Source organism: Oncorhynchus mykiss, chromosome 11, assembly GCF_013265735.2.
Source record: "Oncorhynchus mykiss isolate Arlee chromosome 11, USDA_OmykA_1.1, whole genome shotgun sequence".
Taxonomy (NCBI): domain Eukaryota; kingdom Metazoa; phylum Chordata; class Actinopteri; order Salmoniformes; family Salmonidae; genus Oncorhynchus; species Oncorhynchus mykiss.
Genome location: NC_048575.1, coordinates 63,408,165 through 63,433,049, shown reverse-complemented (window position 1 = coordinate 63,433,049; position 24,885 = coordinate 63,408,165). Strand labels below are relative to the sequence as shown.

The following is a 24,885-nucleotide window of genomic DNA, read 5'->3' as shown; positions in this document are numbered from 1 at the left end:
GCAACCGACATGAGTAAAACATTTAAACATGTTAACCCTCGCAAGGCTGCAGGCCCAGACGGCATCCCCAGCCGCGTCCTCAGAGCATGCGCAGACCAGCTGGCAGGTGTGTTTATGGACATATTCAATGGATCCTTATCCCACATGCTTCAAGAGGGCCACCATTGTTCCTGTTCCCAAGAAAGCTAAGGTAACTGAGCTAAACGACTACCGCCCCGTAGCACTCACTTCCGTCATCATGAAGTGCTTTGAGAGACTAGTCAAGGACCATTTCACCTCCACCCTACCTGACAATAATATGCAATAATATGCAAATTAATTACTTAAAAATCATACAATGTGATTTTCTGGATTTTTGTTTTAGATTCCGTCTCTCACAGTTAATGTGTACCTATGGCAATAATTACAGACCTCTACATGCTTTGTAAGTAGGAAAACCTGCAAAATCGGCAGTGTATCAAATACTTGTTCTACCCACTGTATATACTGTACTCGATACCATCTACTGCATCTTGCCTATGCCGTTCTGTACCATCACTCATTCATATATCTTTATGTACATATACTTTATCCCTTTATACTTGTGTGTATAAGGTAGTAGTTTTGGAATTGTTAGGTTAGATTACTCGTTGGTTATTACTGCATTGGCGGAACTAGAAGCACAAGCATTTCGCTACACTCGCATTAAAATCTGCTAACCATGTGTATGTGACAAATAAAATTGGATTTGATTTGATCTTAAATAAGCATGCCTCTTTCAAAAAATGTAAAACTATGAACACATATAGCCCTTGGTTCACTCCAGACCTGACTGCCCTCGACCAGCACAAAATACATCCTGTGGCAGACTGCACTAGCATCGAATAGTCCCCGCGATATGCAACTATTCAGGGAAGTCAGGAACCAACACATGCAGTCAGTTAGGAAAGCAAAGGCTAGCTTTTCAAACAGAAATTTGCATCCTGTAGTTCTAACTCCAAAAAGTTTTGGGACACTAAAGTCAATTGAGAATGAGAGCACCTGCTCCCAGCTGCCCACTGCACTGAGGCTAGGAAACACTGTCAACACCGATAAATCGACGATAATCGAGAATTTCAACAAGCATTTCTCTACGGCTGGCCATGCTTTCCTCCTGGCTACTCCTACCCACAGCTCTGCACCCCCCGCAGCTACATGCCAAAGCCTCCCCAGCTTCTCTTCCACCCAAAACCCAGATAGCGGATGTTCTGAAAGAGCTGCAAAACCTGGACCCGTACTAATCAGCTGGGCTAGACAATCTGAACTCTCTTTCTAAAATTATCCGCAGCTATTGTTGCAACCCCTATTACCAGTCTGTTCAACCTCTCTTTCGTATTATCCGCGATCCCTAAAGATTGGAAAGCTGCCGCGGTCATCCCCCTCTTCAAAAGGGGATGACACCCTAGACCCAAACTGTTATAGACCTATATCCATCCTGCCCTGCCTCTCTAAAGTCTTCAAAAGTCAAGTTAACAAACAGATCACTGACCATTTCGAATCCCACTGTACCTTCTCCGCTGTGCAATCCGGTTTCCGAGCTGGTCACGGGTGCACCTCAGCCACGCTCAAGGTACTATACGATATCATAACAACCATCGATAAAAGACAGTACTGTGGAGGAGGAGTGAGGAGGAGGAGGTGTGATGGTGTAGGGATGCTTTTCTGGTGACACTGTCAGTGATTTATTTAGAATTCAAGACTCACATAACCAGCATGGCTACCACAGAATTCTGCAGCGATACGCCATCCCATCTGGTTTGCGCTTAGTGGGACTATCATTTGTTTTTCAACAGGACAATGACCCAACACACCTCCAGACTGTGTAAGGGATATCTGACCAAGAAGGAGAGTGATGGAGTGCTGCATCAGATGGCCTGGCCTCCACAGGCACCCGACCTCAACCCAATTGAGATGGTTTGGGATGAGTTGGACCGCAGCGTGAAGGAAAAGCAGCCAACAAGTGCTCAGCATATGTGGGAACTCCTTCAAGACTGTTGGAAAAGTATTCCAGGTGAAGCTGGTTGAGATATTGCCAAGAATGTGCAAAGATGCCATCAAGGCAAAGGGTGGCTACTTTGAAGAATCTCAAATATTTGTTTAACACTTTTTGGTAACTACATGATTCTATATGTGTTATTTTATAGTTTTGATGTGTTAACTATTATTCTACAATGTAGAAAATAGTAAAAATAAAGAAACACCCCTGAATGAGTAGGTGTGTCCAAATTGGTTGTTGATCCTTGCTCGACAACCATTTTCAAGCCTTGCCATAGATTTTCAAGCTGATTTAAGTCAAAACTGTAACTCGGCCACTCGGGAACATTCACTGTCTTCTTGGTAAACAACTCCATCTCCCAGTGTCTGTTAGAAAGCAGACTGATCCAGGTTTTCCTCAAGGATTTTGCCTGTGCTTAGCTCCATTCCGTTTATTTTTTATCCTGAAAAAAGTCCCAGTCTTTAACGATTACAAGCATACCCATAACATGATGCAGCCACCACTATGCTTGAAAATATGGAGAGTGGTACTCAGCAGTGTCTTGTGTTGGATTTGCCCCAAACATAACATAACATAATATTCATTACAAAAAGTAAAGTGCTTTGCCACATTTTTTGCAGTATTACTTTAGTGCCTCGTTGCATGATGAAATAAAGGTAAATAATTATGATGTATTTTTTGGAATCTTCTGTACAGGCTTCCTTCTTTTCCCTCTGTCAATTAGATTAATATTGTTCAGTAACTACAATGTCGTTGATCTATCCTCAGTTTTCTCCTATCACAGCCATTAAACTCTGTAACTGTTTTAAAGTCACCATTGGCCTCATGGTGAAATAGCTGCACAGTTTCCTTCCTCTCTAGCAACTGAGCTAGGAAGGACGGTATCTTTGTAGTGACTGGGTGTATTGATACACCATCCAAAGTGTAATTTTGTAACTTCACCAGGCTCAAAAAGATATTCAATGTCTGCTTTATTTTTATCCAACTACCAATAGGTTCACTTCTTTATGAAGCAATGGAAAACCTCCCTGGTCTTTGTGGTTGAATCTCACTGCTCGACTTGAGGGACCTTACAGAATTGTATTTGAATGGCGTAGTCATTCCAAAATAATGTTAAACACCATTTTTGCACACAGAGTCCATGCAATATAGGGTTCCTGAGTGGCACAGCAGTCTAAGGCACTGCATCTCAGTGCCAGAGGCACGTTACTACAGACCCTGGTTTGATTCCAGGCTGAATCACAACTGGCCGTGATTGGGAGTCCAATACTTTTTAATGTATTTGTACAAATGTCTAAAAACATCATTCCACTTTGACAATATGGGGTATATTGTGTAGGCCAGCGACAAAAAAAACTCTATATAATCCATTTTCAATTCAAGATGTAACACAACAAAATGTGGAAAAAGTCAAGGGGTGTGAATACTTTCTGAAGGCATTGTAGCTTATGTGGACAATTAACACAAACACTGTACATAATCCATAGAATACACAATGCATTAACCAACATGTGTAATTATGCATGCCTGTATCCATGTTCTGGTATGAATGGATAACCAAATAAAATTACTATACATTAATTTTAAAAAGTTAAATAAATAAATGTTTTGTCTGCTCATTTATTTTCTAATGGGAAGATCACTTGACAGGACGGAAGTACATTATTTTCTTGCTGCAGCTTTCTGCTCCCCTGATTCCGGAGACATTGACAAATGTTTTTAATCTTATGATTATCTCAGGTTCTATCCCCGGGGATTGGAAGGTGGCCCATGTACTCCGTCTCCACAAAGGTGGTGACCACTCCAACCCCCCAAAAATGTGCCTTGTCAAAATTGTCTTGCCTAGCAACATTTTTAGAGTCATTAATCAACTGTCAGCTTAGATCCTTCTTGTATATGAGCTGTATTCTAAGCGTTCACCAATCTGGTTTCAAGCCTGGTCATAGCACCATCTCTGCTGCAACCTTGGTGTTAAATGATGTGGTAATCGGTATGGATAGGAGGAAACACTGTGCGACCCTCTTTATTGACTTATCAAAGGCTTTCGATACTGTTTATTGGTAAAGAATATTGTCTGCAATTGGTATGGACCAGGAACTTTTAATATATTCCCTGGTTTTCCCAAATTCCCAGTTGAAGGATTCTCGTAATTAGGAGAGAATAAGCAGGAAATCCTTCAACCAGGATTTCTGGAAAAAAAGGGGAATATATTGAACATTCCTGGGATTTTGCAACCCTAAGTACTGTATATATTATTCTCCAAATCACATAAATGATGATTAATGCATAAGTACATTGGATGGTGCCCTCATTGATCATGTACATGCTTATAAATATCTGGGCATCTGGATTGATGAAAAGCTATCTTTTACAAATACATTAATAATTCAAATGACTTTAATTATAGTAATAGCTCATGCCTTTCATTAAATAGCAGAAGAATAATAATAAAGCAAAATAATTCAGTCGACATTTGTACAGGTTATTGACTATGGTGATATTGTCTGTATGAAAGCAGCTGCCACTGTATTGAAGCCAGTGGACACAGTTTATCACAGCACATTACGCTAGGTGATTCCGTACACATCACTGCGTTTTGTATCAGAAAGTAGGCTGGCCCTCTTTTAAGTATTGTAGATCGATGTATTGCACTCTTTTTGTTAAGAAAGCCCACCTGCATAAACTTCTGCCGTACCTTACTTCATTCTTAACATATGAGAGAACAGTTCGTACCTCCGCACCTTACTTGTGGAATAATCTCCAGGCTCTCTAAAATTGGATGAATTGGTGCCTCTAGGGCAATTCAAAATGCAGATTTTTACTGAAGAATGTGTTGGTTTTCTATGAGTATGTTTTGCTTTTTGTGTATTGATGTGAACCTTGAGTATATTGATGTTTATAGTGTATATTGATGTGTGAAAATGGCAGATCTGTAAAAGAGACCTTGGTCTTGGCATGGCTCCCTGTTTTTGCTTGTTTTTCCTAAAAACCACTGGCATGTAATCGTGTCATTTGCGCGACTTGCAGAATCATAATAATTTATGCATTCATACCCAGCTAACAACAAACATTCCCACAACTTCAGAGAACATTCCCTTAAGCGTTTAAGAGTCTCATTAGGTCACCTAACGTTTTCATATGAATGTTACAGTGATGTGCAATGACTGTTTCCAAGATATCATTCCCTTAATGTCAAAAAGACTTAACCAGAATGTGGTTACCCTGTTCTCAGAATATTCAATATTAATGTTATAGACACATTTCATGGGAATGTTGCAAGAACATTCATGTGTCCAGTTTTCTGGGGGTTAGATGAATATTCCATCAACGTCACGCCAAACATACACAGAACATGGTTGCCATGTTCTCAGAATATAAGATGTTAATGTTCTAGACAAGTTGTTCTATCATGGTCTCCTGGAGGTTTTGGTCTAGTTCTCAGCTTGATCCGGGGTCACACATATTTAGGACGTTGCCTGATGGTCCCAAAAAATTATATGAAATGGCCTGAATGGAATATCAGCCGTTTTACGGGCTCATGACCAATTGTGCAATTTTGTGTATTGTTCTGGCACAGATAAAAAAATATATATAATAATGTTTACATCTTTATGCCATCATTTCCTATGACAGAAAATAGCGTCTGAACATCAGAACAGTGACCACTAACCTTGATTTGGATGAGCATTTCTAGATCAATGTCGGAGATGAATGACATACTACTCATCCAGGAGAAGGCCCAAATCCCCAACACTCTAAGAAGGAAGAGGGGGCATTACAGAGGCCAGCATGCAGGATATCTGACAAGACAACCTCGGTGAGTGGATGAACCACCTTGAACCCCTGTTCTATTGGCGAACGTCCTTTCACTGGAGAATAAACTGAACAAGCTCACTGAGACTATCCTATCAATGTGATCTGAAGAACAGTAATATTCTATGTTTCTCTGAGTCGTGGCTTAACAAAGACATTGAAAATATCAATCTAGCTGTTTCTTTCTATACAGAATGGCAGCTGATCCATTCATAGCTAATTCATTCATTATGTGTCTGTTGGCAAGATCAGGGACACCCATAAAGATCAGGGACACCCATAAATCACAGCTGTCGTGATTTTTTTTTCTCCATACGGTACGACTTTACTCGCATAAAATAGTGGTGACAGATATACATGGTAACATTGTTAATTTATACAGGAATTATTATTAAACCTGGTTTACGGCATTCCGATATTCCTGCTACGCCAGCTAATCTCACATCATTGATTTTATTTACTTAAATCTGCAAATTTCGGGTTTTTCTGTATAGTTGTCTAATGTTTGTGGGGCATATTACTCTATTTTAATATTACTCCTAAATCACTATGATAAATACCAATTGTTTTTCTTGAGTGTGCATTTAACAGAGCTGAGATTTACTTAGATGTGCAAAGTGTAGCAATACAGGTGAAATCAGTCATTGACACAGACATGGTGGGGTACCAGGAAGATTGGAATGCTGTGAACCAAGATGTTGGGAGTTCAAATCCCAGGTGAAGACATGTTGAATGATAGTTACTGTATAAATAAACATACACAATGTAATTATGTATGTCAAATATGAAAGTTGAAAACTGTGTGTGGGTGTCCCAAACCTTTCCAACAGAAAAAGAGCTTTCAACATGGATCAGTGATTCACCAATCAGTGCCTCAATGGACTCGGCAGTAGTATCAAGGGATGATGTGTAATGAAAGTTTCTTTAGGGCGGTGACGTCCTAAAAACGTCTTTAGGAACAAGCCGGGAACAAGAAAAACCTTTGGAGACCATTGCAGAATGTCCTATGTATTAAACATCCTTGGATAGAGGAATGTTCTTACAACGTTACAATGAAACATGTCTATAACATTAATATCTTATATTCTGAGAACATGGCAACCATGTTCTGTGTATGTTTGGTGTGATGTTGATGGAATATTCTCCTAACCCTCAGAAAACTGGACACATGAACGTTCTTACAACATTCCAAGATTATTATAGTTTTGTGTTTAAATAAAAATAAAAAAACGATTCTCATTTGAAATTCAGTTTAGTTTCAGTTAGATTTCAGACTTGATTTACTCGTTTTATTCAAATTTAGTTTGACAAAAACATTTCTACTTCATTTTTATATTATTTAGTTTCAGTTTTAGTGACAGAAAACAGCATAGGGCTAGAGGTCTTCACGGGTCGAACAGACCCGAAATTCCGAGATCCAACCCGGGACTCAAGCGGGAGCTTGTTAACTGTGTTAGCCAATTGCAGCACAATAAAAGGTACAGCTTATGTACAGCTGAAACTGGTTCTGGCTGTTCATGTCAAGTGTGCCTGCTGCTGAGGAGAGAGACAGAGCGAGTGAAAGGAGACTTGGCCTAGGCTACTGTTGATTGGGAACATGTAAGCCTTTTTAATTGAAGTAAAATTAAAGTTAGAGGAGAAATAGTATAGTGAAAAGAGGCCTACAAAAAGGTCCTCGGGGACAAGTTTTAATGGACAAAGATGAGAAGAACCAAATAGACTGTGTCGGAGGCTAGGAGATAGTTATGTGTTGTAGGCCTATAGTTGTGTTTCTGGGGATGTCACTTCTTGCCACTGTTGGGCAGTAATACATAAATTGATGGGTCAGGTCATAGGTTAGGGTAGGTTTAAAAGCCCAGTGCTGTCAAAATTCTGTTTTTTTATGTGTTTTGTATCATATTGTACAACCGCTGATGAAACGAACACTGTAAAAGTTTTTAAAATGTGATCAGTGTTATTTCCTGATAGTTGCTGGATGAGAATACAGCATACACAGGACCTTCTAATCAGCAGGTTTGCAGGGGCGGGAGTTTCGGCTGTCCATGGTGACATCACCATGCGGCAAATTTGGTCAATAGACCAATAAAAAAAGAGTTCCAAACCTCTCTGCCAATAACAGCTAGTTTTCAGTTTCCCCCTCCTCACTATGACCACCCCAAGACAATCCTAGAAAGATTCTTGCCTGTGAATTTTTGGGGGGCTAAAAATGGATGGATATCGTTTTTTCATTGTATTTATTTAACTAGGCAAGTCAGTTAAGAATAAATTCTTATTTACAATGGATGGCCTACACCAGCTAAACCCGGACGACGTTGAGCCAATTGTGCGCTGCCATATGGGACTCCCAATCACGGCCGGTTGTGATACAGCCTGGAATCGAACCAGGATGTCTGTAGTGACGCCTCAGGCACTGAGATTCAGTGCCTTAGACCGCTGCGCCACTCAGAAGCCCAACTAAGCTCCTGAGGCATTTATAAGTTGTATTTTTCAAGAATCAATCCAGTATATATCCCTCAAACTTAACTCTGGACCTCGAATCCAGTTCCACTGCACTCTTTAATTGTTCCCCTCTAATCAGGGACTGATTTAGACCTGGGTGCAATTAATTATCAGGTAGAACCGAAAACCAGCAGGCTCCGGACCTGTTAGGACAAAAGTGTTAATATAATTGATTTATAAGTCCAAAAATGAATGTAGCAACTAAGGATTCTAGCTTTAAAGTCCCAATGCAGATGTTTTTATCAATATCAAATCATTTCTGCATAGCAATTAAGTACCGTAGTGTAAATAAGAATTTGTTCTTAACTGACTTGCCTAGTTAAATAAAGGTTCAATAAAAATGTTTTCAACATCAGAACTCCAAATAATGTTATCCAATGTTTCTAAACAATGTAATATAAACACACACTATAGCCTCAATACAATACAAATTATACTTTTGATATCATGGATGCCTGGTCAGCCCTTTCAGACATAGCTCTGTATATGAATTTGAGAGTGGTTACATTTCTCCAGGCCCATGCATCCCTCAGCTTTTTACCAAAACAGAGACTGGGTGTTCCATTTGTTATTGTTTCAATGAAGGACTCTAGCTTTAAAATGATAAAGTGAATCTCAATGTGACTTGGATTTAAAAGGATTAGTACCTAGACTGGTGCCAGAAACATGATGGAAGGAAACTCTTTCCCCATGTTTAAATTAATGACATGCTTTTTCAACTTTAGTAATACATGTAAGAAGAATCAACCTTTATCTGACAGAAACAGAGAGGAAAAAACAACAAATGAAGTCATAGCACATTTGTTAGTTAATGATAGTGATGCACTAGTCCCATAAATCCCAAACCTAGGCAACAGCAGCATTAGGTCTGAGGAGGATGTCGGATTCTCTTGGACAATTCCGGGGACGGTCCGCTTCAGACAGACAACTCTTTATTTATTTCACCTTTATTTAACCAGGTAGGTCAGTTGAGAACAAGTTCTCATTTGCAACTGCGACCTGGCCAAGATAAAGCATAGCAATTAGACACATACAACAACACAGAGTTACACATGGAATAAACAAACATACAGTCAATAATACAGTAGAAAAAAGAAAACAAAGTCTATATACAGTGAGTGCAAATCAGGTAAGATAAGGGAGTTAAGGCAATAAATAGGCCATGGTGGAGAAGTAATTACAATATAGCATTTAAACACTGGAATGGTAGATGTGCAGAAGATGAATGTGCAAGTAGAGATACTGGGGTGCAAAGGAGCAAAATAAATAAATACAGTATGGGGATGAGGTAGATAGATGGGCTGTTTACAAATGGGATATGTACAGGTGCAGTGATCTATGAGCTGCTCTGACAGCTGGTGCATAAAGCTAGTGAGGGAGATATGAGTCTCCAGCTTCAATGATTTTTGCAGTTCGTTCCAGTCATTGGCAGCAGAGAACTGGAAGGAGAGGCGGCCAAAGGAGGAATTGGCTTTGGGGGTGATCAGTGAGATATACCTGCTGGAGCGAGTGCTACAAGTGGGTGCTGCTATGGTGATCAGTGAGCTGAGATAAGGTGGGGCTTTACCTAGCAGATTTGTAGATAACCTGTAGCCAGTGGGTTTGGCGACGAGTATGAACTGAGGGCCAACCAATGAGAGCGTACAGGTCGCAGTGGTGGGTAGTATATGGGGCTTTGGTGACAAAACGAAATAGGAAGCCAATTCTAGATTTAATTTTGGATTGGAGATGCTTCATGTGAGTCTGGAAGGAGAGTTTACAGTCTAACCAGACACCTAGGTATTTGTAGTTGTCCACATATTCAGAGCTGTCCAGAGTAGTGATGCTGGACGGGCGGGCCGGTGTGGGCAATGATCGATCGCTTGTATTTAGTTTTACTTTCATTTAAGAGCAATTGGAGGCCACAGAAGGAGAGTTGTATGGCATTGAAGCTCGTCTGGAGGTTAATTAACACAGTGTCCAAAGAGGGGCCAGAAGTATACAGAATGGTTTTCGTCTGCGTAGAGGTGGATCAGAGACTCACCAGCAGCAAGAGCGACATCATTGATGTATACAGAGAAGAGAGTCGGCCCGAGAATTAAACCCTGTGGCACCCCCATAGAGACTGCCAGAGGTCCGAACAACAGGCCCTCCGATTTAACACACTGAACTCTATCAGAGAAGTAGATGGTGAACCAGGCAAGGCAATCATTTGAGAAACCAAGGCTGTCGAGTCTGCCAATAAGAATGTGGTGATTGACAGTCGAAAGCCTTGGCCAGGTCGATGAATATGGCTGCACAGTAATGTCTCTTATCGATGGCGGTTATGATATCGTTTAGGACCTTGAGCGTGGCTGAGGTGCACCCATGACCAGCTCTGAGTCCAGATTGCATAGTGGAGAAGGTACAGTGGGATTTGAAATGGTCGGTAATCTGTTTGTTAACTTGGCTTTCAAAGACCTTAGAAAGACAGGGTAGGATAGATATAGGTCTGTAGCAGTTTGGGTCTAGAGTGTCAACACCTTTGAACTCTACCAGGACATCACAATTTGAAACCAAAGTTTGCAGGCAAAACAGTGGTTTTAGTGAAGGTAGATGATGAAAACTAAACACTTACGAAAGGCATTCATTAAAAATAACCTCTGCATTCTCCATTTCCTAGCTAGCTACTACTTTGTGTATGTTTACACTAGGAAAATAAGAAGATGTGGCGGTGACGTCATCGGTGACACGCAACTTATGCAGGAACATTGGTACATTGTATGAGGCTATCAGTCTGTCGACAGAGATTAGTGACGCACAAACTAGGCCTATTTAAAACATCGGCATCTCCTGGCAGCATTTACCTGCCAGATTCAGATGCCTGAAAACCCTGTTGGAAAGAACTGCTTGGAAACCCCATTCGATTTTTGCCCAAAGTATTTTTTTTAACTACCTAAAAACTGAACATAATTTATTATGTTTTTCTTAGTTCGTTTGGGAGTCAAAGATAATAGTTTCACTAAGGTTCACATTTTTCAAATTGGTTTCTTAAATTAATATAGTTTTTTCATGATTAGTTTATTTTCAGTTTTAGTTTACTATAATAACCTTCCAACATTGGTAACCATGTTCCGGGTATGTTCTGTTTGACATCAAGGGAGTGTTCTAACACTAAACGCCAAAACATGCTAAATAGGTTCTTATGATGTTTTTGCTGACATACGAAGAATGTTCGCCTAACTTAGGAAAACTGGACACTCAAACGTCAGGGGAACATTACTGGTAACATAAAAATGGTCTATCTAGAATTGTTAACTAGTTATTCACAGTCAAACGCTCTTTGCAGTGACTAAACATAACTTTAACATTGGCATGTAAGAAACAAATCTAGCGACCAACCCTTATAAATTGCTTGATCCACTCACAAAGGGCTGTGAATCAATAATTAGATTATTGCTAACTGGAAAAACTAAACAACAAAAAACACTGGGCACAGATGTCAGTTCAATGTCTAGATTTGATTTACATTCGTTTGAGTTGTCAACTAATGTGAATTCAACAAAAAAATGTCACCCCGTCATTGGATTTAGCTTAAAAGTTGGGTGCAAAAAATACAAAATTCCCGTACTTTGATGACTAGATAACATCACATAGATTTTTTGTTGTTGAAATTATGTGGAAACAACATTGATTCAACCAGTTTTTGCACAGTGGGAAGTGTTATTGTTGGCTCATGTTGGCAAGCTCATGTTTTTTCTGCTGGACAACCTCAAGCGAACCAATTCACATCCAGCTTACTGTGTGTCATTTGGCGCTATAAATGTTTTGACTAATGTAGGGTTATGTGATATTTGGCGAGACCTCTTCTATGATATGCTACTCTAAATATTTCGATATCCGATATAATCGTTTTGCTCTGTTAATGACTAAATCATTCCAGACTGTGCAATTTTTGTGCTTATTTACAATATCATAGTCACACTAACCAGGCTTCCATCTAAACTTTTCATGAGAGTAAAGTACATGTCGGGGAAAAAAAGCACATTTGTCATAAACGTTCCAAATGTCGACAAAACAAAATACACTAGACAAGGTGGGCACTTTTTGTTTCAGTAAAATGGCGGTGGAAAGGCCTTGATGCGCAAACCCCTTGGGTTGTGCCGTGGCGGAGATCTTTGTGGGCTATACTCAGCCTTGTCTCAGGATGGTAAATTGGTGGTTGAAGATATCCCTATAGTGGTGTGGGGGCAGTGCTTTGGCAAAGTGGGTGGGGTTACATCCTTCCTGTTGGCCCTGTCCGGGGGTGTCATTGGATGGGGCCACAGTGTCTCCTGACCCCTCCTGTCTCAGCCTCCAGTATTTATGCTGCAGTAGTAGCTAGGGTCAGTTTGTTATATCTGGAGTACTTCTCCTGTCTTATCCGGTGTCCTGTGTGAATTTATGTATGCTCTCTCTAATTCTTTCTCTCTTTCTTTCTCTCTCTCGGAGGACCTGAGCCCTAGGACCATGCCTCAGGACTACCTGGCATGATGACTCCTTGCTGTCCCCAGTCCACCTGGCCATGCTGCTGCTCCAGTTTCAACTGTTCTGCCTGCGGCTATGGAATCCTGACCTGTTTACCGGACGTGCTACCTGTCCCAGACCTGCTGTTTTCAACTCTCTAGTGGTAGAGATACTCTTAAAGATCGGCTATGAAAAGCCAACTGACATTTACTCCTGAGGTGCGGACTTGCTGCACCCTCGACAACTACTGTGATTATTATTATTTGACCATGCTGGTAATTTATGAACATTTGAACATCTTGGCCATGTTCTGTTATAATCTCCACCCGGCACAGCCAGAAGAGGACTGGCCACCCCTCATAGCCTGGTTCCGCTCTAGGTTTCTTCCTAGGTTTTGGCCTTTCTAGGGAGTTTTTCCTAGCCACCATGCTTCTACACCTGCATTGCTTGCTGTTTGGGGTTTTAGGTTGGGTTTCTGTACAGCACTTTGAGATATCAGCTGATGTACAAAGGGCTATATAAATAAATTTGATTTGATTAATAACCATCAAATCAAAGTAAACTTGAAGTCACGCAATTATATTTTGTGGTCCTCCCACTAGGACTCTGGAAAGCATAGGCTACAGTTTATTAGGCCACAGATCAAATAAATGATGATGAACTTCAAGCGGGTGGTGAAAGTCCATGGTGATGAGCTTGATTGCGCCTTTCCAATAAAAATAGGGTCTTATTCTGGTGACATGATGATCGATACTTGGCTGCCAATTGACAAATCAAAATAATCTTGCTATATTGTCCATAATAATCTCATTATGTATGTACTGTAGCCTAGCCTCACTGTATCTGCAAGCTGTTGGTTCGAGAGCACGTGCCAAGACCAGAGTAGGCACATTTGCTAAATAGCGCAAAATTCTAAACCATCAGTAGAGTTGAACATGCTATGGAAACCCATTTAACTAGTTTTATTTTTTTCGGTACATGGAAATTTAACCGCAAAAGTTTATGTGCACTACATCATCACACACAGCATTTTATCCACAAGCCAATTTGATGGAAACACCTCTGGTGGGAAAATGCACATATTGTTTTCAGCAGATTTTAGAATATCGGCATGAAAATCTGTTGGCAACTGGATGGATAACCTAGCTATTCTCATTAAATAATCATGTTTATTTTGGCTTAGTTTATAAATGTATACTTAATGTTTAACATGTTGATACAGTCTAACTGAAAAAAACTGTACAGTTTATTTGTAAAGTTCAAATAGAGTCTTGCACAGTCTTATCGGTATATCGTCTTACACTTCATGATACATCTTCAATGTCAAATATTGCGATATTCGATTTAATCATAAAAATCAGCCCAACCCCAGACTAATGTCACCTAATAGCCTATACATTAGATACTTCCTTCCTTGTTTTAGGGTGAGTATTGATAAAGTGGGACGCTTTATGAAAATGTGCTTTCTGGAACACCTTACAGGAACATCCCATTGTCTCAACCCCCAACATGATACCATTCCAAATAGCTTAAAAACTCTACTAGACTATACAAAATAAAAAAAAATATTGAAAAATGGATGGATGACTCTTCTTCAAACATATTGTCCTGAGACCACATTTATTGTCGATACTGGCAAATTGGGACACCTTGATTGGCAAAGTGGGACACTTCATTCTTTATTGTAAAGAAGGATGAGTTAGAGATTTGAATATTTTAATGATAAATTATTCATATGCATTCTTTAGATATTTTTGTGGAACATTAAGAATGATAATTTATTGTTATTATTATTACACTATTATTCATATTATTATCATCATCATCATACTTGATTATAATTATATGAAGTACCCTATATGTAATTGTAAATCCTATAAATAACAAACTTCATCTAGGCCTATCAGCTCAACATTCTCAACAGTGTACTCTAGTGGAAATTTTGTAGAATGAAACCAGAAAGACCTCACCCCTCAACAATTTCAATTAGTTTTATTGTCACCAGAGTCAAATACAGCAAAATAAATGTTTTTTTGTCATCGTATGGTTATGAATATAGCTAGCTAGGATTTTTTATGTTGTTGAATTAATATCTTTCTAAGTAAAATGCAGCTATGCTAGCTGATAACAGATTTGAGGAAAATTAAATCCAACATTTCATCTGATTTAGAAAATTTAGAGGATTTCTGTTAAGAAAACATGTATTTCATAATCCCCCCAAATATTTTATTGCATCAAAATGGCCTAGAGGAGTGTCCCAGTTTGACAGTAGTTAAATTGGCATACTGGGACACCGCCAAAATGTCTATATTCTAAAAAGGTGAGAGAAGTAAATCAAATTAAATAGTATTGGTCACATACACATGGTTAGCAGATGTTATTGCTAGTGTAGCGAAATGCTTGTGAGTAAAAAGCACATCCCATTACAAAATATGTTTTACTGAGACACTGAATATCCTTTCCTAGGTCTAGATAACCATAACATTTGACCTCAGAACCCTATGTAATTTTACTTACCATTATGTCTCTAGTCTAGAGACACGTGTCATTCCATGGGATGCCACGCCCACAACGATGACGTCACTCCCATTGAACCCATTAGTTATCCTGACATACTTCCTCACTAACACACAGGCATTGATTGTTGGTTATGTTATTGTACACATTTAAAGATATCCATTACAAAGCTTGAGTGTTTCACTTTACCATTATTCACCCTACATTTTATTCCACTGTTAGAGTTTAACTAACTCACCTGTCAACGCTGATCACGCACAGGGTCATGATGGAGGCTGTGCAGCACATTACATCCATACCAATGAAGATGTTGCAAAACACCTCCCCAAAAAGCCACTTGCCTCCAGTTAGGTCGGTCACTATAACAAACGGCATTACAACTATTGCCACGGAGAGATCTGCCACGGCCAGAGACACGAGAAGATAGTTTGATGGTTGTCTTAGTTTTTTCACCACGCAAACCGCTATGACAACCAATGTGTTTCCCATCACAGTGACCGCTGTGATGATAGCCAACATCACTCCGATAATTATCTTCTCTCCACTGCCGAAATCAAGTAGTGTCTCCCCGCACGTATCGTTCCACATGACTGTAGGATCAGCGGTGACGTTGTAGACAAGCTCCAGAGTGCCATTGATAACTTCGGAAACATCCTCTCTCTTATTGAAAGTGTGATCGACGTCCGAAGTATTGAACATTACGACAACGTAATCCCGGCGGTGATCCAAGGGACACCTCGCCAGTGTAGGCTACTCCAGTTAAGCGCATCCTTGATTAGTTTGTCTCTGGTCTTGGATCCAGTAGCTATTTTCTTATATAAAAAGACAGCCAGTACTGAGAAACATAAGCCCGCTCATCAAAACCATGCACAGTCAGAGCTTTCACCTGCCCAAAATAGTGATTCGCACCTCTCCAAAAATAAGAGGCGAAAAACAATAATGCATTCTATGGACAGCACCGCATTTCTTCAGAGAAAAATCCCTAAAACGTCACAAATCACTTGAAATGTTAAGCAATTCTTAAAAAGTTGTTTGCACGACGAGCTTGTTTCCCTGTGTGGTTTGTTTCGTTTCGCTGACAGATGTGAATTTCCTCACGAGTGGTTTTAGCTCCGTCTGCGAACGCTCACACCAGAAAATGAGTTCACAAACACAGGCTACGACGCAAGTTAATTGAATAGTATCAAAAAGGTGATTTCTCATGTACTAAAAGCTATACGGCGATTATGAGGGGGTGGTGGGTGGTCAGGAGGGACAACAGGATTTAAACAATGAAGGAAACGGATCATTCTTCACATATTTACATAATCGGAAATCTAAATTGAGGACAGACAGTATAGTATACTGGTTCAAATTGAGGAGATTGCTGTATTAGCCTAATACTATCCTCAATTTAGATTCCTGGGCTATAAATGCCCAAAATTCTTAATTTCACATTATTAAACATAAACCAGGTAAAATTACTGCTTTCTGTTATTTGTAATCACATTTTCTTTGAGATGTTTTGGACATACTGTTTTACTTGGTATAGTAAATAAAGGGTAATCATTGGTGGGGCCTGAACCAATGGTCCATGGAGAAATAAAGCAAGTGCATTACTGCCTGTGCCGTAAACACCAAACCTCTTGGCAGAGTCTGGTCATATATGATTGATTACATGGACGCTACAAAAACAAATATGTGTAATACTTTTTTGTTGTGTTGGTTTTGAAGTGTCAAGTACAGGGTTAACTGTACTTAATGATAAACAAAACAAATAGTTGGCATCTTGCTTCCTATTCAATACATGGGAAAGTACCTGATTTTCCCATGCATGTGCACTGTGGACTGTGACCTTGCAGATCAGATAGGAAACAGTCCTTCTGGTGTCTTCCATGCCACCTCTGGGCCTGGCAGAGGGCAACTGTCTATAAATAAACGGAGGAGGAACATTCGGTCAAAACCACTGGAGTTGAAAACACGTTATTTTCAACATTGGAAAAATGCTGGGGGAGACAGACAGCATGGATAGGACATAAGGGATAGAGAGCTTCTTAGGCTGCTCACAACATCCTCCAGGGAACAGCTGTGGTATGTTAACCACTCTGGGCCTTGGGAAGGCCAGCTCCTTCCCACATAGCACCACTGCCTGGGCTGTCTGTCTCTCCCCCGGATGTGATCACCAGTGCAGCCTAGGGCTTCGCTTGTCATTACCCACTGCTGGGCCTGATGGGCACGCCGGTAATAATGATTGTCGCATTAGATTACCGCCAGTGTCCAGTGACGCCAGTGCTTGGCCAGCCCTACTGTCATTGAAATTGCTCCACTTACAACGAGGCACATTATCACTGGAATGGACGCCAAGGAGACAGTAGTACACATTGTTACACAGGAAAACCCGGAGGATCCAAGTGCAGAGAGCTTATGCAAAACAACCTGTCAGCATCCAGTCCGCACCTCAATCAGCCTCATGTAATGGAGAAGAGGGTAGAAGCAGAGGTGATTAATTGGGATAACAGCTGCTCTGGCAGACTGGAGGAACACTTCTGCTGTGCAAGAGCGAAAGTTTATGCAGTGAGTGACAACTGAAACTAACTGTAGATAGTAGCTGCTGATTGGGGTCACTTCCAGTCACTTCGGCTTTGTGAGATAGTCAGACTGCAAAACTAGTTCAAGAAAATCTTGATAACTAACCCTGTATGAGATTTACAAGTGTAGCACATCCTCTCCCCTCTTTGTGGGCAACCAGTCAGCCCAGCAATCTCTGTGCTCTCTGTGGCTCCAGGGAAGGAATCAATTCCCTAAAACTCTGCCTGTGATAGTAGAGTAGAGTGAATTATTTTGTCATCTGATGTGACTAAATTGGGAAAAATGGGTATAGGAGTCAATGTGCCCAAGTCCAAATTGCTGCGACTGACAGTGTAAAAATAGGTATAATTGTCCTGGTCAATCAAACACAGAGCTCCATTCTCTGCTGTCTTCTCTTTTAACAGCAGATATACTACAAATATAAAAAATGTGGACACCTCTTCAAATTAGTGGATTCAGCTATTTAAGCCACACCCATTTCTGACAGTTGTATAAAATCGAGCACAAAGCCATGCAATCTGCACAGTCAAACATTGGCAGTAGAATAGCCTTACTGAAGCGCTCAGTGACTTTCAACGTGGCCTAGTCATAAGATGCCACTTAACAAGTCAGTTCGTCAAATTTCTGCCATGCTAGAGCTGCCCCGGTTAAATGTTAAGTGCTCTTATTTTGACTTGGAAATGTCTAGGAGCAACAATGGCTCAGTCACAAAGTGGTAGGCCACACGAGCTCACAGAACGGGACAACCGAGTGCTGAAGCACGTAGCGCGTAAAAATCATCTGTCCTCGGTTGCAACACTCACTACTGAGGTCCAAACTGCCTCTGGAAGCAATGTCTGCACAAGAACTGTTCGTCGGGAGCTTTATGAAATGAGTTTCCATCGCCAAGCAGCCACACACAAGCCTAATATCACCATGCACAATGCCAAGTGTCTGCTGGAGTGGTGTAAAGCTATCCGCCATTGAACTATTGGACTCTGGAGCAGTGAAATAGAGTTCCCTGGAGTGATGAATCACGCTTCGTTCTCTAGCAGTCCGATGGACGAATCTGGGTTAGGCAGATGCCAGGAGAATGCTACATGCCCCAATGCATAGTGCCAACTGTAAAGTTTGGTGGAGGAGGTATAATGGTCTATGGCTGTTTTTAATGGTTCTGGTTAGGCCCCTTAGTTCCAGAGAAGGGACATCTTAATGCTACAGCATACAATGACATTCTAGATGATTCTGTGCTTCCAACTTTGTGGTGTAGGGGGTGGGTCCCAAAGACCCTCCTCATTATTGATTAAGGGGACCTTAAGATTCATATGTTTTGCTGCAGGCTTTATAATAAGATACTGTTGCTATGTTTCTAAAAACTATGCCACTATAGGTTGCATAAGCTATCTATATTAGTCTCTGTGGTTAAGCCCTGGCTGTTGCGAAAGTGTGCTTGCAGGCTAGGTCTGAGTCAGACTGAAAATAGATAGAGAAGTAACCACTGTCTGGTTTTGGCATTTTGATCTTGTGTGACAGTAGACCATGCTAATACATTCAGAGAAGCTACTGTACTAGGTTGTCTTATAAGGTAACCCTCAGCTTATTGATACACACATACATTGACGTAGGTGATCATACCACTAGGTATCATACCACGAGTGTATAAAATCAGCTGCGCCCTTAGGTGGGGTGCAGAACCTACTCGGAAACATGCGTGCTATGTTCCCGTTGTCAACTTCTGTGTGCAATTGCATTAATAAATGAATGATTGATTTACTTAAAGATATTGTCTGACTGCCGATTTCACCAATAAGCCAATGATTGACAAGGGACAAGGAACCTACCCCGACAGTGGCAACAGTTTGGAGAAAGTCCTTTCCTGTTTCAGCATGACAGTGCCCTCATACACAAAACTAGGTCCATACAGAAAGGGTTTGTTGAGATCGGTGTGGAAGAACTTGACAGACCTGCACAGAGCACTGACCTCAACCCCATCTAACACCTTTGAGATTAATTGGAACGCAAGCCAGGCCTAATCGCCCAACCTCACTAATGCTGTTGTGGCTGAATGGAAGCAAGTCCACACTGCAATGTTCCAACTAGAGATCGACTGATTCATCGGAATGGCCGATTAATCAGGGCCGATTTTAAGTTTTCATAACAATCTGTAATCTGCATTTTTGGACACTGATCATGGCCGATTACCCTGCACTCCACGAAGAGACTGCGTGGCAAGCTGACTACCTGTTATGAGAGTGCAGCAAGGAGCTAAGGTAAGGTGCTAGCTAGCATTAAACATATCTTATAAAAAACAATCAATCTTAACATAATCACTAGTTAACTACACATGGTTGATGATATTACTAGTTTATCTAGCTTGTCGTGCGTTGCATATAATTGATGGGGTGCCTGTTAATTTATCATTGAATCACAGCCTACTTCGCCAAATGGGTGATTTAACAAGCACATTCGCGAAAAAGCACTGTCGTTGCACCAATGTGTACCTAACCATAAACATCAACGCCTTTCTTAAAATCAATATACAAGTATGTATTTTTAAACCTGCATATTTAGTTAATATTGCCTGTTAACATGAATTTATTTTAACTAGGGAAATTGTGTCACTTATCTTGCGTTCTGTGCAACAGAGTCAGGGTATATGCAGCAGTTTGGGCCGCCTGGCTCATTGCAAACTAATTTGCCAGAATTTTACGTAATTATGACATAACATTGAAGGTTGTGCAATGTAACAGCAATATTTCGACTTATGAATGCCACCCGTTAGATAAAATACAGAACGGTTCCGTATTTCACTGAAATAATAAACGTTTTGTTTTCGAAATGATAGTTTCCGGATTTGACCATATTAATGACATAAGGCTCGTATGTCTGTGTGTTATTATATTATAATTAAGTCTACGATTTGATAGAGCAGTCTGACTGAGCAGTGGTAGGCAGCAGAAGGCTCGTAAGCGCATCAACTCTTAATTTAACGGATTACAGATTGAATCGGACAGCAGCCAATCAAATTATTCCAGCTGAGAAAAAGTTGCATGTGGCAGTGCAGAGGAACGTCGTCGAGTGAAATCAGATGGAGCCCTTGGAAAGATGATACCCCAAATTATTATTTTTCGGATATAAAGACTTCTCTCTATCAACAAAAAACAGATTGCAACTTGCAAAACATGAACAAAGAAAATGACAGATGGAGGCGCAACAACTTCCAAATTTGTTCAACATTTGAAGCTGCACAAAGAACGGTAAGTTGTGGCTAATATAGCCAACAGCTATGTCATTCATAACTTTGCCAGTATAGCATGTTGCTAATGTAACGTTAAATCAATGAGCCTCCAGACAGTCAGTCAGTGCGGTAATGTGATCACTGCACCCAAGATTGAGCTACAACTGGCTCGGCAGTTAGTAGCCTAAATCCTGCCTGATGTTACTGCTGTTCCTAAAGCCATTGACATATGGTAGCATACTGTAACCACACACACAGTGTATGTGTGTGTGTGTGTGTGTGTGTGTAGGTTGGGCGATTTGTGTACAAGCCTACATCGCCCGATTGCGTCCCATCTGAATGGGGGATCTTTCTTATGGCTACCCATGTATTAACATGGAAATATAAAGTCTACTTAGAAAGTAATAAATATATATTTTTAAGGATTCATGATTTGCATAAATGTAATATACAAACTATTACTCTTGTTAAAAATATGAAATGGTATTAGCGATACTGGGGTGCAAAGGAGCAAGATAAATAAATTAATACAGTATGGGTATGAGGTAGTTGGATGGGCTATTTACAGATGGGCTATGTACAGGTGCAGTGATCTGTGACCTGCTCTGACAGCTGGTGCTTAAAGCTTGTGAGGGAGATATCAGTCTCCATCAGTCTCCAGCAGTTCATTCCAGTCATTGGCAGCAGAGAACTGGAAGGAGAGGTGGCTAAAGGAAGAATTGGCTTTGAGGGTGACCAGTGAGATATACCTGCTGGAGTGCGTGCTACTTGTGGGTGCTCCTATGGTGACCAGTGAGCTGAGATAAGGCGGGGCTTTACCTAGCCGAGACTTGTAGATGACCTGTAGCCAGTGGGTTTGGCGACGGGTATGAAGCAAGGGCCAGCCAACGAGAGCGTACAGGTCGCATTAGTGGGTAGCTTTGGTGACAAAACGGATGGCACTGTGATAGACTTCATCCAATTTGTTGAGTAGAGTGTTGGAGGCTATTTTGTAAATGACATCGCCGAAGTCGAGGATCGGTAGGATGGTCAGTTTTACGAGGGTATGTTTGGCAGCATGAGTGAAGGATGCTTTGTTGCGTAATAGGAAGCCGATTCTAGATTTAATTTTGGATTGGAGATGCTTATTGTGAGTCTGGAAGGAGAGTTTACAGTCTAACCAGACACCTAGGTATTTGTAGTTGTCCACATATTTTAAATCAGAACCGTACAGAGTAGTTATGCTGGACGGGCGGGCGGGTGTGGGCAGCGATCGGTTGAAGAGCATGCATTTAGTTTTACTTGCATTTAAGAGCAGTTGGAGGCCACGGAAGGAGAGTTGTATGGCATTGAAGCTCATCTGGAGGTTAGTTAACACAGTGTCCAAAGAAGGGCCAGAAGTATATAGAATGCTGTCGTCTGCGTAGAGGTGGATCAAATAATCACCAGCAGCAAGAGCGACATCATTGATGTATACAGAGAAGAGAGTCGGCCCGAGAATTGAACCCTGTGGCACCCCCAAAGAGACTGCCAGAGGTCCAGACAACAGGGCCTCCGATTTGACACACTGAACTCTATCAGAGAAGTAGTTGGTGAACCAGGCAAGGCAATCATTTGAGAAACCAAAGCTGTTGAGTCTGCCAATAAGAATGTTGTGATTGACAGAGTCGAAAGCCTTAGCCAGGTCAATGAATACGGCTGCACAGTAATGTCTCTTATCGATGGCGGTCATGATATCGTTTAGGACCTTGAGCGTGGCTGAGGTGCACCCATGACCAGCTCTGAGACCAGATTTCATAGCGGAGAAGGTACGGTGGGAATCGAAATGGTCGGTAAACTGTTTGTTAACTTGGCATTCGAATACCTTAGAAAGGCAGGGCAGGATAGATATAGGTCTGTAGCAGTTTGGGTTTAGATGGTCTCCCCCTTTGAAGAGGGGGATGACCGCGGCAGCTTTCCAATCTATGGGAATCTCAGACGATACGAAAGAGAGGTTGAACAGGCTAGTAATAGGGGTTGCAACAATTTCGGCAGATCAATTTAGAAAGAGAGGGTGCAGATTGTCTAGCCCGGCTGATTTGTAGGGGTCCAGATTTTGCGGCTCTTTCAGAACATCAGCTATCTGGATTTGGGTGAAGGAGAAATGGGGGGGAGGGCTGTTGATCGGGGTAGGGGTAGCCAGGGAGAAAGCATGGTCAGCCGTAGAAAAATGCTTATTGAAATTCTCAATTATAGTGGATTTATCGGTGGTGACAGTGTTTCCTAGCCTCAGTGCAGTGGGCAGCTGGTAGGAGGTGGTCTTATTCTCCATGGACTTTACAGTATCCCAAAACTTTTTGGAGTCTGTGCTACAGGATGAAAAATTCTGCTTGAAAAACCTGGCCTTAGCTTTCCTAACTGCCTGTATATATTAGTTCCTAACTTCCCTGAAAAGTTACATATCACGGGGGCTATTCGATGCTAATGCAGAACGCCACGGGATGTTTTTGTGCTGGTCGAGGGCAGTCAGGTCTGGAGAGAACCAAGGGCAATATCTGTTACCTGGTTCTAAATTTTTTTGAATGGGGAATGCTTATTTAAGATGGTGAAGAAGGCACTTTAAAGAATGACAAGGCATCCTCGACTGACGGGATGAGGTCAATATCCTTCCAGGATACCCGGGCCAGGTCGATTAGAAAGGCCTGCTCGCGGAAGGGATTTAGGGAGCGTTTGACAGTGATGGGGGTGGTCGTTTGACCGCAGCCCCATTACGGGTGCAGGCAATAAGGCAGTGATCGCTGAGATCTTGGTTGAAAACAGCAGAGGTGTATTTGGAGGGAAAGTTGGTTAGGATGATATCTATGAGGGTGCCCGTGTTTATGTATTTGGGGTTGTACCTGGTGGTTTCATTGATCCTTTTTGTGAGATTGAGGGCATCAAGCTTAGATTGCAGGATGACCGGGGTGTTAAGCATGTCACAGTTTAGGTCACCTAGCAGCACGAGCTCTGAAGATAGATGGGGGACAATCAATTCACATATGGTGTCCAGGGCACAGCTGGGGGCAGAGGGTGGTCTATAGCAAGCGGCAACGGTGAGAGACTTGTTTCTGGAAAGGTGGATTTTTAAAAGTAGAAGCTCGAATTGTTTGGGTACAGACCTGGATAATAAGACAGAACTCTGCAGGCTATCACTGCAGTAGATTGCAACCCCACCCCTTTTGGCAGTTTCATCTTGTCGGAAAATGTTATAGTTAGGGATTGAAATTTCAGGGTTTTTGGTGGTCTTCCTAAGCCAGGAATCAGACACAGCTAGGACATCCGGGTTGGCAGTGTGCTAAAGCAGTGAATAAAGCAAACTTAGGGAGGAGGCTTCTAATGTTAACATGCATGAAACCAGAAGTCAACAAATGAGAGCACCTGGGGAATAGGAGTGGAGCTAGGCACTGCAGGGCCTGGATTCACCTCTACATCACCAGAGGAACAGAGGAGGAGTAGGATAAGGGTACGGCTAAAGGCTATCAGAACTGGTCGTCTATTACATTCAGAACAGAGGGTAAAAGGAGCAGGTTTCTGGCCACGATAGAATAGATTCAAGGCATAATGTACAGACAAAGGTATGGTAGGATGTGAGTACATTGGAGGTAAACCTAGGCATTGAGTATTGATAAGAGAGATATTGTCTCTAGAGACGTTTAAACCAAGTAATGTCACCGCATATGTGGAAGGTGGAACTAAATGGTGGGGTAAGGCATATTAAGCAGGGCTAGAGGCTCTACAGTGAAACAAGACAGTAATCACTAACCAGGACAGTAATGGACAAAGCATATTGATAGGC

The 24,885-nt window shown here is 41.3% G+C and overlaps 1 protein-coding gene across 1 annotated transcript in view; it reads right to left on the bottom strand.

Moving 5' to 3' along the window:
• LOC110536220 (5-hydroxytryptamine receptor 7-like) overlaps window positions 1-16,422 on the bottom strand; it is a 91,822-nt gene extending 75,400 nt beyond the window's left edge. Inside the window, exon 1 of the mRNA XM_021621855.2 lies at window positions 15,546-16,422. Coding sequence (XP_021477530.1) covers window positions 15,546-16,006 — 461 coding nt within the window. The 5' untranslated portion in view covers window positions 16,007-16,422. The remainder of the gene's footprint in view (window positions 1-15,545) is intronic.
• Window positions 16,423-24,885: the final 8,463 nt, after the last annotated feature.